This window comes from Fulvia fulva, chromosome 6 (assembly GCF_020509005.1).
Source record: "Fulvia fulva chromosome 6, complete sequence".
NCBI classification, from domain to species: Eukaryota; Fungi; Ascomycota; class Dothideomycetes; order Mycosphaerellales; family Mycosphaerellaceae; genus Fulvia; species Fulvia fulva.
In genome coordinates, this window is record NC_063017.1 from 4,840,834 (window position 1) to 4,853,985 (window position 13,152).

General features: G+C 53.1%; 7 protein-coding genes across 7 annotated transcripts; 2 read left to right on the forward strand and 5 right to left on the reverse strand.

The window, feature by feature from the left end:
• Positions 1–1,786: 1,786 nt before the first annotated feature.
• On the forward strand, positions 1,787–2,857 carry CLAFUR5_07690 (uncharacterized protein; the record flags this gene model as incomplete). Its single annotated transcript, XM_047906838.1, has 2 exons — positions 1,787–1,864; positions 1,916–2,857. The coding sequence occupies 2 exons, from the start codon at positions 1,787–1,789 to the stop codon at positions 2,855–2,857; spliced, it is 1,020 nt and encodes a 339-aa protein (XP_047763326.1).
• Positions 2,858–3,440: 583 nt separating this feature from the next.
• CLAFUR5_07691 (uncharacterized protein) lies at positions 3,441–3,788 on the reverse strand (the record flags this gene model as incomplete). The annotated part of the gene is made up of 1 exon (XM_047906839.1): positions 3,441–3,788. The coding sequence occupies one exon, from the start codon at positions 3,786–3,788 to the stop codon at positions 3,441–3,443; it is 348 nt and encodes a 115-aa protein (XP_047763327.1).
• Positions 3,789–4,382: 594 nt separating this feature from the next.
• Positions 4,383–4,873, forward strand: CLAFUR5_07692 (uncharacterized protein; the record flags this gene model as incomplete). The annotated part of the gene is made up of 2 exons (XM_047906840.1): positions 4,383–4,502; positions 4,553–4,873. The coding sequence occupies 2 exons, from the start codon at positions 4,383–4,385 to the stop codon at positions 4,871–4,873; spliced, it is 441 nt and encodes a 146-aa protein (XP_047763324.1).
• A 276-nt stretch (positions 4,874–5,149) lies between these two features.
• Positions 5,150–5,854, reverse strand: CLAFUR5_07693 (uncharacterized protein; the record flags this gene model as incomplete). The annotated part of the gene is made up of 1 exon (XM_047906841.1): positions 5,150–5,854. The coding sequence occupies one exon, from the start codon at positions 5,852–5,854 to the stop codon at positions 5,150–5,152; it is 705 nt and encodes a 234-aa protein (XP_047763325.1).
• Positions 5,855–5,950: 96 nt separating this feature from the next.
• CLAFUR5_07694 (uncharacterized protein) lies at positions 5,951–7,317 on the reverse strand (the record flags this gene model as incomplete). Its single annotated transcript, XM_047906842.1, has 2 exons — positions 5,951–6,780; positions 6,807–7,317. The coding sequence occupies 2 exons, from the start codon at positions 7,315–7,317 to the stop codon at positions 5,951–5,953; spliced, it is 1,341 nt and encodes a 446-aa protein (XP_047763322.1).
• Positions 7,318–9,993: 2,676 nt separating this feature from the next.
• CLAFUR5_07695 (uncharacterized protein) lies at positions 9,994–10,386 on the reverse strand (the record flags this gene model as incomplete). The annotated part of the gene is made up of 2 exons (XM_047906843.1): positions 9,994–10,183; positions 10,232–10,386. The coding sequence occupies 2 exons, from the start codon at positions 10,384–10,386 to the stop codon at positions 9,994–9,996; spliced, it is 345 nt and encodes a 114-aa protein (XP_047763323.1).
• Positions 10,387–11,194: 808 nt separating this feature from the next.
• On the reverse strand, positions 11,195–12,724 carry CLAFUR5_07696 (MFS transporter prlL; the record flags this gene model as incomplete). Its single annotated transcript, XM_047906844.1, has 4 exons — positions 11,195–11,915; positions 11,964–12,308; positions 12,363–12,499; positions 12,554–12,724. The coding sequence occupies 4 exons, from the start codon at positions 12,722–12,724 to the stop codon at positions 11,195–11,197; spliced, it is 1,374 nt and encodes a 457-aa protein (XP_047763320.1).
• Positions 12,725–13,152: the final 428 nt, after the last annotated feature.

The following is a 13,152-nucleotide window of genomic DNA, read 5'->3' on the forward strand; positions in this document are numbered from 1 at the left end:
CCTTGTTAACAGTCAGGAAGACCTGCAGAGAATGGTCAAATGGGTTATATCAGAAAAGTTTTTAGCTCAATTCCCCCTTACTGAAGAGACAGAGAGGTGGATAGAAGGGAGGGAAGCAGCAGCAGCAGTAAGAGGAGGGGAAGGAGGAGGAAGAGGTGAAAGCTCAGGGTAGCAGGCAAGGTAGTCTAGGAGGCTCAGCCCCAGACACTAGTGCACCCTGGTGGAAGGAGAAAGCAGATCACTCACAGCAACAAACCACAGGTAGAGGAGGGAGGTTTCCACTTGCATATGCAGGTTTCCTACCCTAGGTATTCCATAGCTCCAGACCCGCATAGGCCGAGAGGCACTACATCGGGCAAATGAAATTTCCATATGTGGTGACAGCCTGAAACAAAATGATCAGAATCCAGGTTCGTCACTCGTGTCACACAAATGAGCATGGCTACGAAGCAAGCGCGTCTCCAATTGTGTTAGCCTCCGGTCCAACAACGATAGTTCTTCGTTATACGAGCCTTGCGAGGGCAGTCATGCCCAGTATTGTGGATGAAACTGCGGCTCCATGATCAAGCAAGGGCGCTATCTCCTGCTTAGACCGCTGCTGTGGCACCCCCGCAGCAACCTTCGATTAATGGTTCCTCCGAAACCGAAGGTACGTGCTTGCGTAGGAGCAACTGAGAAGGAGGTAGCAAGGGCGTACAGTTGCCGATATGAGGAATGTCGGTAATATTGGATGCCTAATCCCACTGGTTTCGCACGGTATTAAGCTACGATATTGAGTGATCGAGCGGGCCCTTAATCTGCGCGATCCACATGATCCTGTCGTAAAATGTGCTGTTGGCGGTTGTGAACCTCCAAAGGTAAGCGTAGCGGAGGGGAGCTCTCTACCAGCCCTTCTAGACTGCAAAGTAGCGTGCGACCCACGCTACCGCTACCCGACGTACAGTGCTTATTATACGACGACATAGGCGTTAGCGACGAGTATATGTTTGCGAGTTCGCCAACAGGCACAGTGCGGTAGATCACGTGATCCCAAAACTTGAGAGTTGACCAATCAGAGCGGGCGCCAAGGCTAGTTGAGGGCTGGTATAGAGCTTCACTCCCTCGCTGACGCCTCACCTACGTACTCGCAAGCTCGTACTCCGGTGTGGCTAGCGCTCGGTCGCTACGCTTAATGAACAGCCTCATCTGTTGTGTACCTGGATGTTGTGCTCCTGAAAGTATGGTAAATATGAAGCGCATGGTGGCCTTGCCCTGGTAGTACGATGCCCCTGTAGTCGACATCTCCTTAGCATTCTGCAGATATCACAAGTTCACGAATACTTTTCGTAATACTCTTCCAACACCAGCACGGTACAGCCAGACTTCAAAAAGCCTGTGAGCAGTGTTGCTTTCCACGATGTAGACTATGTGCGAGCTTCATGATCCGCAGCTAATTGTTGAGGGAAGAGGTCTGGTCAATTTTGACTTCTGTTCATCTCCCACACTGACCAGCCTTCCCTGCGCGGCTCGACTGTCAATAACGCTTCTCCCTATGCTGAGTATCGTCTCGTAATCCCCACACGCAGAGCCACTTTTCGACATGGTCCCTACATGGCCTGAAAGATATATCACGCCTTCGCTCGTCCGTACCGCTCGTCTTCCCTCTGTATTCACAAGTCATCATCCAACTACACACTTTCGTTAGACTTCGTGTTCACGGATTGCTGCTCGAACAGCACCAAGACATTCTTTTCTCGCCCTTCCGGATCCTTTGCCCATTGCATTGTTCGTAATTCTACACGCAAAGATGCGCTTCACCGAGACCGCCACTCTCGTCGTGCTCGCAGCTCGTGCTGGCTTGGCTCTTCAAGGCGAATTCAAACATGTACGTTCCGTCCTTACCGAACAGTAGTAACCGACGTTGACTCCAGACCAGGTCAAGGCTTTGATTGTCCGCAACGAGGAAGGCAAACAAGGTGCACCGCCCTCAAGCTATGATGCTACTACCACTGGCGGAGGCGACCCAAGCTTCAAGCCACATCGTCGCCCTGGACCAAAGCCACCATCATATACCTCTGATGATCCATCGACCGCGCCACCATCATATACCCCTAGTGATCCATCGACCCGACCACCGTCATATACCTCTAATGATCCATCGACCGGGCCACCGTCTTACGCTGTTCATGTCGATCCACCAACCGCGCCACCTTCTTACACAGGAGGTGGTGGTGGCGGCCGAGGCCGTACTGGCCCGGAACCGATTCCTGGCTTTCCATACTGTATCGGTCAATTCGCTTACGAGGGCTGCCCATATTGTCCATCTTGGTACCCAGGGCCACCACCACCAGCACCACCTCTAGACAACCCATGCCAGTATGGCTGCGACCCACAGTGGTGCCCATGGCAGTGCGAGGTACCGCCCAACCCATGTTCCAGCAGCTCGAGCAGCTCATCTGGCTGCTTTTATCCACCGGTCCCATGTTCTTCGAGCTCGAGCTCAAGCTGCATTCAGCCGCCAGTTCCATGCTCGAGTAACTCGGACTCTGATATCAGCTCCGGATGCTACGTCCCCCCGACGCCTTGCCCGTACGATCCCTCCGGTTCCACGGACTCTAGCAACTGTACCCCTCTCTGTCCTCTCGGCCAATCCACTTCAAGCGATGGTAACTGCATTCCCATCTGCGACCCTGGCTCAAGCTCATCTAGCTACGGCTGCATCCCGATCTGCCCATCTGATTCGAGCAGTTCCGATGAGTTCTGCGCGAATATTCTATTCCCCGATTCCTCAGCTCCAGGTTCGGATGCCGCGGCTCCTGCTGGCGCAGGTAGTCCACTGGGTTCCATTACTGGCATTCTCGGAGGTCTGGGCAGATGATCGAAGACCGATATGATGCAACGAGCATGGGCAGGGAGTCATGTTCAAAGATTTTGTGTTCTCGTCAGCAGTGACAATGTACTTTTCGCTACAGCGACATAATGTATCCAGCATAACTTGTGCAGATCTCAGTGCTTCATCACGCCTGATGTACAGTCACTTCACTTCAGGATCGAGTCTCGTGCCCCAGAAGTCGCATTTCGTTCTACAGCGCACCAAGCTTGACGTGTGCAGGGCTATCCCAGCGCGCATGTCGTACACATCCTGGTGCTACTTACCGCACCTACAGAGGTTAGATACCACTGTTCCTGACCTCACACCATGTCTCATTGACTAGATGCTGGGTTCTCATCAAGCTACAGGAAAAAACAGGGGAGATCTCGTTCGACTCGGCCATCTTTGTACCTCAAACAAATAGTCCAGTTTCCGCCCATGAAGTATTACACTGTCACGTTGATATAGACCATACGACATACCTTTGAGCATTACTTTGATCTGACTATGCTACGTTTCTACACTGATCGACAACAGGAAGAGCCTTCCAAAGGCCCGCTTCCACTTACCTCTCCGATGTAACAACCTGTCAAGGCACGGTCAGCTCCTTAGATTGTCGTTTCGACTCTCCATTACTGATGGGACAGCTCTCCATCCATTGGATCATGTCGACCTCGTCATGTCTATGCTGTGCATCGGGTCCCTTCATCTTGGCGAATGCATCACAGATATCGTCAATGGTGTGCTTTTCGATTGCTTGCTTCAGAAGATGCCCACCGAGCTTCGTGATCCGGTCTCGGGCGTCTAGGTCCTGCTTTTGTTTCTTCTGTATCCTTCCAGCCTGCCGTTGCAACATCGAGAACCTTGGGGTCATGGATCTGCTGTGACCACTGCGGCTTTGTGCTCGAGCTGATGGCAGCGGTGTCGCAGAAGGCATGGCCGGGTGGTGCTGCAATCAAGATGGCGCAGCTGGCATCAATTGAAATCGTCCAGTAAGAACGATAGGACAAAGGCTCTCTGATGCTTCTTCTTGTGTTATTCTTTGATGATCTGTCTTTGTCTACATTCTGGCCACCTAGAGGGCTATGTCCTCCGTCCAGACAAAGCCCAGGCCAATTCGAGTTGTGGTCATCAACAGACTTGTGCCAAATGTCCATGACACAGCGTTGAGTTCCGGAGACGTTCATCCTGGTGTCGGTTTTGTGCTTCATACTCACAATTGCGCTTGCATGTCTGACATTCTCGACTGCCGTACTTAGAATGGCATGTGTCGTCAGCTTGTGCATACAACGTGATCACTTCCGCATCCCAGAGCGAATCGATGTTTTGTCTCTGAGTGACGGGCTTGCAGCATCTGCTCGTCGGGAATGATCGACCGAGCTCGTTTCACCTTGACCACGTCAGTGAATGTCGGATTTGCATGTGCTTCAGGGTTGGCCGAAGTGCGTCCAGCCTGCATCGTGCCTCACACGAACTTCAAAAACTTCACGTACATGCTTGACAGAACACCCAAGCACAAGAACATCTTAAGATGCCTCCCAAAACTGCCGCAGATAACTGCCCACCATGCAGCAAGCGCAAAAAGAGTTGCTGGAGCACTTACCCAGCATCCACCTGCTTGAGATCGAAGAAAGATCAGGCGGAATACGGGGTATGTAAGACAAGTAACGACCGCTAGAGACAGGACTAACTCTCGAGTAGAAGCAGAATGGTGCCGGCTCCGCTGCTGCTGCCATTGCAGAGTGGAATGCACAGCGCGCGCAGGAAGGCAAGCAGGAAGTCGCTCCGATGACCTCCCAAGTCGCCGCTAGCGTCAAGCCTACCGCGCAAACCACCCACCCGATCGAAGACACGGAGCCTACCGGGCTGGCTGGAGACACCAAGGACAAGGCGAGCGATCTGGAGGAGATGCTGAAGCCGTTGCCCTTCTTCGATGAGCTTCCTGGTACATGCGCTGTCTGCCAGGAGCGTCCTTCTGCACACGCCTTCTGGTGTGAGCTCCACCCAATGAATCAAAACTGATGATGAATACGAAGAGCATGGAAGGCCGGGACTCAAGGGCGAGCCATGGCATACGAGCTTGATGGAAGCATATCATGGGCGCAAAGAGTTAGGTGCGGTCCATCAGATGGCTCCGTGGTAGGGGAGTCAGCATGTCACTCTAGCTACTCAGTCAATGCTCATACTCTTGGCTACCCCATCATCGTGTATCGCGTCTAGTCTCTGCCTCCAGGCCAATTCTTCTGCCATTCTCAGAGGCACCGGACACCACAAGTGGCGCTCATCGCTCTACCAATCCTATCTGTTGCGTTGAGCGTCTACTGCCCCTTCCACGATCCCTCCTACGCTGCTCTCCTCCTTGCCACCCTTAATCCCATCTTGTTGAAAATGGCCAGTCACAACAGCAGACTCGAGCGGAATGCCTAGCTCACCTGTCGCGTCATTTCCTGCAGATTTGTTCACCTCTGCGTTCTCCAAGTTCTCCTCTTCTGTTTTCTGGTCGTTTACTTTGCTCATAATCTCTACACCGTTCTGGAAGATCTCATCTGGAGCGAAAGCGTTAGTGCTCACATCTTCCAGAGTGCTGTCAAGACGTGCTAGGGCGTTCGGCGTGGCCTCTTGAAGTATCTCCTGTGTAGCTTGCAATGCGCTCGTGGAAGCAGGGAGTCCAGTCATCAGGGCGGACGCTGAAGCTTGTTGTGCGCCAGGACCTTGCTGCTGACTAGAAGATGCTCCCATAATTGGCACAGCTGCAGCTCCCTCCGAGGGCACGACAGGTCTGCGCTTCGGACCTGCAATTACGGTGACTCTCCTGCTTGTAGCACTCAATGCTGCCGGCAATCCTCCGCCATTCGCACGCCTTTTCTTCAACTGCTCAATGGCAGATGGTTCAGTGTCATCAACCCTACGTCGCTTCTTCGAGTCGTTACGTGGCTGTTGCTGAGTAGTCGCTAGTTGAGAGGTCGCCTGCTGAGTTGTCACCTGTTGAGGGCCCGTCAGCATCGCCGGCTATGGTGTCGCCTGCTGCAGTATCACCTCTTGAGGGACTGCCTGCTCGGTGGCCAGCTGCTCTGCGTGCGGGTCGTCTGACTTTGCCCCTTAAAGTGCTTCCTGGGATGTCTCCTGCGATACCTTCTGCGATGCCTCTTGCGACTTCTTCGCCGCAAAATTCGCCTTCATAGCTTCCAAGAAGCTCGGCGCCTTGTGTTTTGGGCGTCTGGCCACCGGCTTCTTCTTGCTACCCGATGGCTGTACGACTGAGTCCGCAGTCTGCCTCGTCTGGTTGATGACGTGCAGTGTCGAAGCGACGGCGGTGCTCTGAAAGTCGCTCGAAGCGACGAGGCCCAGAGCCTGCTGCTGCTCGTCAGCTGTTGGTTCCTCTGCGTATATCTCAGGAAACCGAGACTGCCATGCGCTCTTGTTAGCGAATGTCGCTTCTTGTGGCGCTTGATCGCTGTCATCTGTAGTTTGGTCACGACTTCCAGCATCCATGGAGCCGCCCCGTGCGCGGATGAATTCGTCGATCGTGCTGCTGGCATTGGCGCCAACGTAAGGATTGACGAAGTCCTGATAGACTCCTTGCTGAGTCGTAGCCAATGGAGTTGGTGGGCCTGGTAGCTGTCCAAATGTTGCTGGTGCATAGTAGTTCTGGGGCTCATCATTGAACGCACCTTGCTGCGCACTACCCTTGTCGATAGTACCGAGCTGATCATACCTCCCGTTGTAACGGTTGTTCGTGTCATCGGCGTAGTAGGTCTCGCCTGGAGGCAGCGATGCATTGCCTTGATGGTTCCAATCTTGCGACACCTGAGCGTGTTGGGTCAACTGTCCATCCGTTCCACCAAATCCCTGGTTATCAAAAGGATTGATGGCGAGCTGTTCATCGGACGGGCCATAGCCGAAGTAGTCGTTGAAGTCACCAACCACCGCTTCAGGTGAACCCTCGACATGTCACCGTCCCAGCTTTGAGCTGGCAGCCCTTCCGGAAGCGCTGCAGCACTTTCGTACGATGCATTCGCATGACCATATCCCTCTGGCTGCTCCGTTACGACCTCTGCAATTCGAGTTCTTGCGTTGAAGATCAAAGCCTGGCCAGTGTAATCTTCCGCTCTAAACAGGGCTTCCCTCATGGCGTGCTCCAAGTGCTGCAAGGTCCCGACGTTCTGATACTGACGCTGCGCAAACAGCCAAACGATCTTGTGAGCTTCGATACACTGGTACAAGTGCCCACCGATCTCGATGAGATCTACGAGCAGACAAGTCGTAAAGACCGTGCACGCCGGGCAGATGACAAGTCTTGGAGATGGCTCGTTCGCGGACCAGACGTGCTTCTCGGTATCTTCTCGGACCAGGCTCGCGAAGTGACACTGGGTACACTCGAAGGAGTCGAATGGACCTTGCTGTGGTTGTGCGAGTCCGTTGGGGGTGAAGTTGTTGAGGATTCCCGGACTCTCGTATGGAGGCATGTCGCCTGTATTCTGAGCATCTGACAGTTGATCTGGCGGTATGTAATACTGGTGCGGCGGTAGCTCAGACATATCTTCGACACTAACTCGTGGTTGTGTTTGGTCAGTGATGTAGATTAATGCGCTCTGGTTTGCGTAGTCGAGTTTCGGAAGAGAACGGCGAGTAGTTCAGATGATATGGTCCAGTGCCCGGGAGGTGGTTTTTTGGAAGATCGCGGTGACGAGTGCGAGTCGAGTGTCACTACTCGGTGTGTCAAGTGTTATGGCGTGCTGGGAGTGAATCATGCTGGAGCACATGCGTGTCGTGCACACCCTTAGCTGAGTCAGCGTGTGAGTGAATGTTAGCAGTGGATTCGTTCAAGCTCCCGCAAACACCCCGGAGTAGCATGTACTGCTCAGTAGTCTCATAGCATAGCATTTCTGAGCGAGTTTGTGGCACTGAGGAGACTACGGCTGCCTAAAGCAGCAGTAAGAGGTAGGTGTGCTGGTCCATTTGAGCAACACTCATGTGAAAGGTCTTCAGCCACTCGTCTTGGTGGTTCTCCTTAGCTACCTTCTTCAGGGTATAGCGACGCAAATTGCACAGCGTGCGCTTCGTGCGGATTCAGCTTGCTTCGCCTTTCGTGCATCGAGGGTATTGCTTTCCGGGTTTCAGGATCTTCTTGTGTGTCATGGTGCGCGCCTCCTTACGTGCCGTCTTTCACCAGATCTGACACTCGGCGGCAAAGTATCGTTCTTTGTATGAAGTCGGAACGGTATGGGGCATCGTCTTGGGTACTGCGCAGTCCAGTAGTACCTGTCTCTTCTTGATGCCATGCTGAGCTTGGCATGAGTCCGGGGCGTAGCCGGACTCGAAGTGCTGGAGCAGCTCTTCAGGACTGCAGGCGAGACAGTCGCACCCTGGACACTGATAGAAGTTCTTGTCCAGAGCACTCATTGTCATGTGCAGTCCAGGTCGAGAGCACTAAGAAATCGTCCGCCGATAGTGCAGGCACCACACTCGTCTGCCAGCAGTATCGGCGCATCGTGAGGTATGGCTCGAATACTACCACACGATGGCTTCAACATGGTCTAAACCCTGTTAGATCCAATGTCGATATGTCCGCGGCGGCTTTTACGTACCCTCTTTATCTGGTCCCAAGACCTGAGCAAACATTGTCTAAGATCCAGTTAGCTGGTCGCTCGTTGACCCTGGTGGACTTGGCAGCGAAGACTCAGTCTTGTCGGAGGTGATGCACTGTCTGCAGTAATCTTGTGCACATGCTCGTCGCTCTCTCGCACGGTCCTGAGAACGCACGTGCAGTGTATGCCTGAAGATCTCAGCTTCGGTGACGCGTGCAGGTCACGTACGATGCCGAGCTTCAACCGCACGGGAACAAGAAGGGAGCTGGAGTCAAGATGGCCGGGCGAGCGTTGGAACTCGAGTGATGAATGTAGGCACAGCATTTTCCAGCGTGCATCGTCTGGCGGAGTCATTGGCGGCCATCGTATCCAAAGCATCAGATGTGCTCGCGCACCTACAGTCGAAGGGTTGTACCATGCGCTAGCATCACCATTTGCATGGCCGATATGGACCTGCAACGCCAAGTACGGCTCTTGAGGGGTGCAATAAAGGAGTGGGCATCGATATTTGCATCTTTCCAGAGGTTCCACCTGGTTCCGAATGTTTGCTGATCAGAGTTGGCACGCCAATGCTTCCAAAGTCCAATGCCAAGTCTGACGGCAAGTGGGCGGAATCTCAACAGGCTGATTGGGAAACCGAACACCACCTGATGATGGGTATGAATAACACCGCGGCATGCCGGGACGATTCACATACGTTAGAGCAGGTCTGGTGGGGGCGTCCATGAGCAGCCATTCACATCTCGATGGTGTTGCCCAGTCGCTTGATCGTCCCGTAAGTGCAGACGAGCATCGATGAAGGACGCGCTTGATGAGGTTGGTGACAGGGAGCGAAAGTGGCTGGCACGAAGGCGAGGAAGGCAGCCAATGCCAAGATTGCTTCTTCTTCCTCTTCCCTTCTTCTCCTTTTCGACCTCCTTCTCCATTCTGAACTCGTGACCATGGATGCAACACTGGTTCGGGAACCAACGCCAAACATACCGGTCACCGGCATTTGAAGGGCACACAGAGGAGTCCTAAAGAACAGCACTATTGCATCCACGAACGACTACCTCAGTGAAGCGGACACTTCATCACTCTATCGACGAATCACGTCTTGCTCCTCTCTCACCCTTCGAAGTCACATCGATCCACCTTGATCAACCACCCAGTACACTATCCTTACACTATCCTGACACACCCGTGCTACTGCGCCGCCTTGTGTCTCTTCTACTAACGGTAATCGCATACCCGATTGTTTCGCTGACAATCACCATGTACCAGATGGAAATGGTTGTACCATGCCTGCTCGTCGAGGTACTGTAGCAGGCAGTCGGGACAAGTCCTGTCAAACGGGAGATCTGAACCGTACTTAGGCATTGGAGTTGGCCGTAAAGTATGCTCTGCGCTGACCAAGCCTTTCTGGTCACTCTGCCACTTTATAGGTAGGTGTACAAACGCGAGCAAACTCCAGGCGCAGGATCCGTCCGCTTTCATCTTGCAAAGGACTCCTCTAGAAGACACTGGAGCTCCGATTTGACGCTTTACAGAGCGCGCTCTTAGCATCTGTGTGGTCTAAAACAAAGCGACAACAACACCCACGAGCACCGTGAGGACTATACCCAGCGACAGTGCCTTGCGACGACCACTTTCGAATCGTGCCGGATCAACGTCAAGCGCTTTTGATTCAAATTCTGCTGCCTCGTTGCCTCTGGGAAAGTCGCCATGAGGCACTGGCTTGTTTAGGAACTCGCAAAGCGGCGGCCTGGGCTCATCATTAGCAAAGTATCAGACAAAGCCACGGGCAACACACCAGCCATCCTCTACGGACCACTCCAGATATGAGCGTCCTTGATCGTTCAACAGTTCCCTAATGCGATCATAATGTTGGCGATACGCGGTCTCAGCATTGGCTTCGAAGTCGCTTTTGAACAGCTGGCGAGTGTGCATCTCGCAAATGATTGCCATGTTCCAGAAGAGCGCTGCGTTGAACCAGCTGTAGAACCTGTCGGATCACATCTCAGCCAGAAATTACGGCTATCGTTTCCCATACACACCAGTACTTCCAGCTCGTCAAGATCGGCAGCACTGTGCTGCGAAAGCTATTTTTCCAGGCGTTTACATCTCTCCGGTGGTTAAGAATCACTTTGGCATTGGGGTATGCTCTGATCAGATCTTCGGAATACCAGGCTGTGGGCACATCTGTGGTCGCCTCGAACGTGCTCATGACAGGATCTAGATACTGCTCTCGCAGGACTTCTGGGGAAGGCTCGCTGTTCCGGCGAAGCACAGCAAGTTCGTAGAGCCGCTTGCTGCCATTGGCATGTTCTGCGAACCATGTTCAGCCATGAGCAACGCCATCGTACCCCAGGGTCTGCAGCGCATAATGGAGAGATTCTGTTCCACTTCGAGGTAGACCCACACAGATAACTTTCAGCTCCTTGCCTGGCTTATTTGGCAGATCGGGCAGTGGGTACAGGAAAGTTGCGAGATGTAAGGTCAAGTCAGAGAGCGACATCATTATACGTTTAGACGGCGACAGTACTGTGCAGCTGCTACGATATAGACCGCATATCGGCCCTACTTTCAGCTGACTACAGTGTTGACTAAGCTGCTGTGTATCGTTCGTGCAGCCAAGCCCAAGCTTAGCTTCAAGCCCAATCATGACGGCTTCCAATCGTCCTTGTCGTGCCAGGACTTAGTATACATACAAAATCATGACCTCTGGGTTCTCCCGGAGCTTCTTGTTCTTGTGCACAAAGATTGTGCGGAGCACTCAAGCACAAATGACGACTCCCATCGAAAAGCCAATGCTCGCCATGAACGCCGGGATATAACGAGGCGCACTCGAGTCCGGCCGGAGGTACGGCGTATAGATGGAAGCAATGTTCCCGAAAGTGTTCGTCATGGCGATAGCGACGGCTTTCTTCTCATCAGTCTCTCCCAGACTGGCAGCGGACCAGGCAAGGATGATATTGTTGACGCCATAAGTTGCGCCGACAAAGATCATGATGCCGGCGTATCGACCAGCAATGCTGGTAGTACCCGCGGCCACGGCGAGCCCAACACACGCGATCACTTTCGAGACAGTTGTGTGCCAGGTCCGCTCGTTGAATCGACCAGAGCTCCATGACACGGCGATGCTGATGAAGCCGGCAACGAGATAAGGTGGACATGTCAGTGCTAGCGTTGTGGTGGTATTAAAGCCCAGCGTCTCCACGACCGAAGGAAGAAAGTTCTTGAAGCCGTTGGCTGACAGGTGCAAGTTGTCCATAAGACAAAAGATCCAGGTCTTGTAGTCTATGCAGGCCTCCCGCAGGCCTTTCCAGACACTAGACTTCTCTGAGCGGCGACCGGTCTGATCGTCAAAGATGCGTTGATGGGCGATCAAGCGTTCCTCTTGGGTGAGCCACCGGGTCTTCAATGGACTGTCAGGTAAGAGAAAGACTGCTGCGAATGCTACGCCAATAGATGCGGCGCCTTGGATGATGAACAACCTGATAAATGTTAGTCGAGACTATGCAAGCTTCTTCATTGCGACCTACCACTGCCAGCCACTGAGGCCCTTATGCCCATCCAGTTCGGAAAAGATAGGAGCTGCGATGAGGCCAGAAAACGAGCTGGCCAGCATATTCCCTGTATACATCACCGACATTCGCGTGGCCATCTCCTTTTTCGTGTAGAACATGCTGATCATATACAAGGCGCCCGGATAGAACGGTGCCTCAGTAACGCCCAGCAGGAATCGGCAAACAAGCATAGTGGTGTAGTTGTGGCACATGTATGTCAGGAGACTGACAATCGACCAAGCCATCATGAAGCCACCCATGAACCACGATGGACGGACGCGGTTGAGAAGCATGTTCGAGGGTACTTGGCCCAGTAGGTAGCTATTGATGATCAGCAGAAGCAGAGATGATGAAAGATAGGAATTTCATCCTTACCCGACGAATAGTATGGATACGCAGGTCTGATACTCTGTACCCTTCAAATTAAGGTCCGTCGCGAGCCCGTTGAGCTTTCCGTTGACCATCGCGTTTCGATCGAGAAAATTGAGGAAGTACATGAGCCATAGCGTGGGCTGCGAAGAAGTCAGCATGGGCTCTGGTCGCGCATTTTGTATAGTGATGCTCACCATCATATACAAATCACTCTTTCGCACGAGCTTGATCTCCTTAGGGTCGACCTTCTTTCTGGCGCCGAATCCATCTTTGTCGACGGCGACGACTGCAAGCTTCTCGTCCAGGGCAACTTCGTGAAGCTCCACATTGCCCTTGCCGTCCTTGATGGGGTCTGAGGACGTCATATTGATCCAGCTCCAAGAAGTAACAACTGGAAGGCGAGAGTGAGGGGAAGCAAAAAGCGCTCGTAAATCTCACAGTAGGAGAGAAAGGAACGTATCCCTATTGCCTCGTGGTAGGGCGTAGCAGGATAACATCAATGGCCAGTGACTACTAGAGCTGCACGGCAATCCACTAACATTTCCCCACGGGATCTCCAGACTGATTCACCCCCGCCCTCGCGTGAAATTGTCCGTCTTGGCCAGCATCGAGCATGCGCTCGCAGGCATATCTGTACCACTCGAGAGATGTGGTGTTGATTAGGTTGCATGAGCAAGGGAGCTTTCTCCGCCATATCCGCTCCGCTTCTCCGCAACTTGGTCCCGTATGTACCAATCGCGACCCTGCAATGTTGATCCCAGAACCGTGGCATGCTATGTTCGCTGTCGAGGGG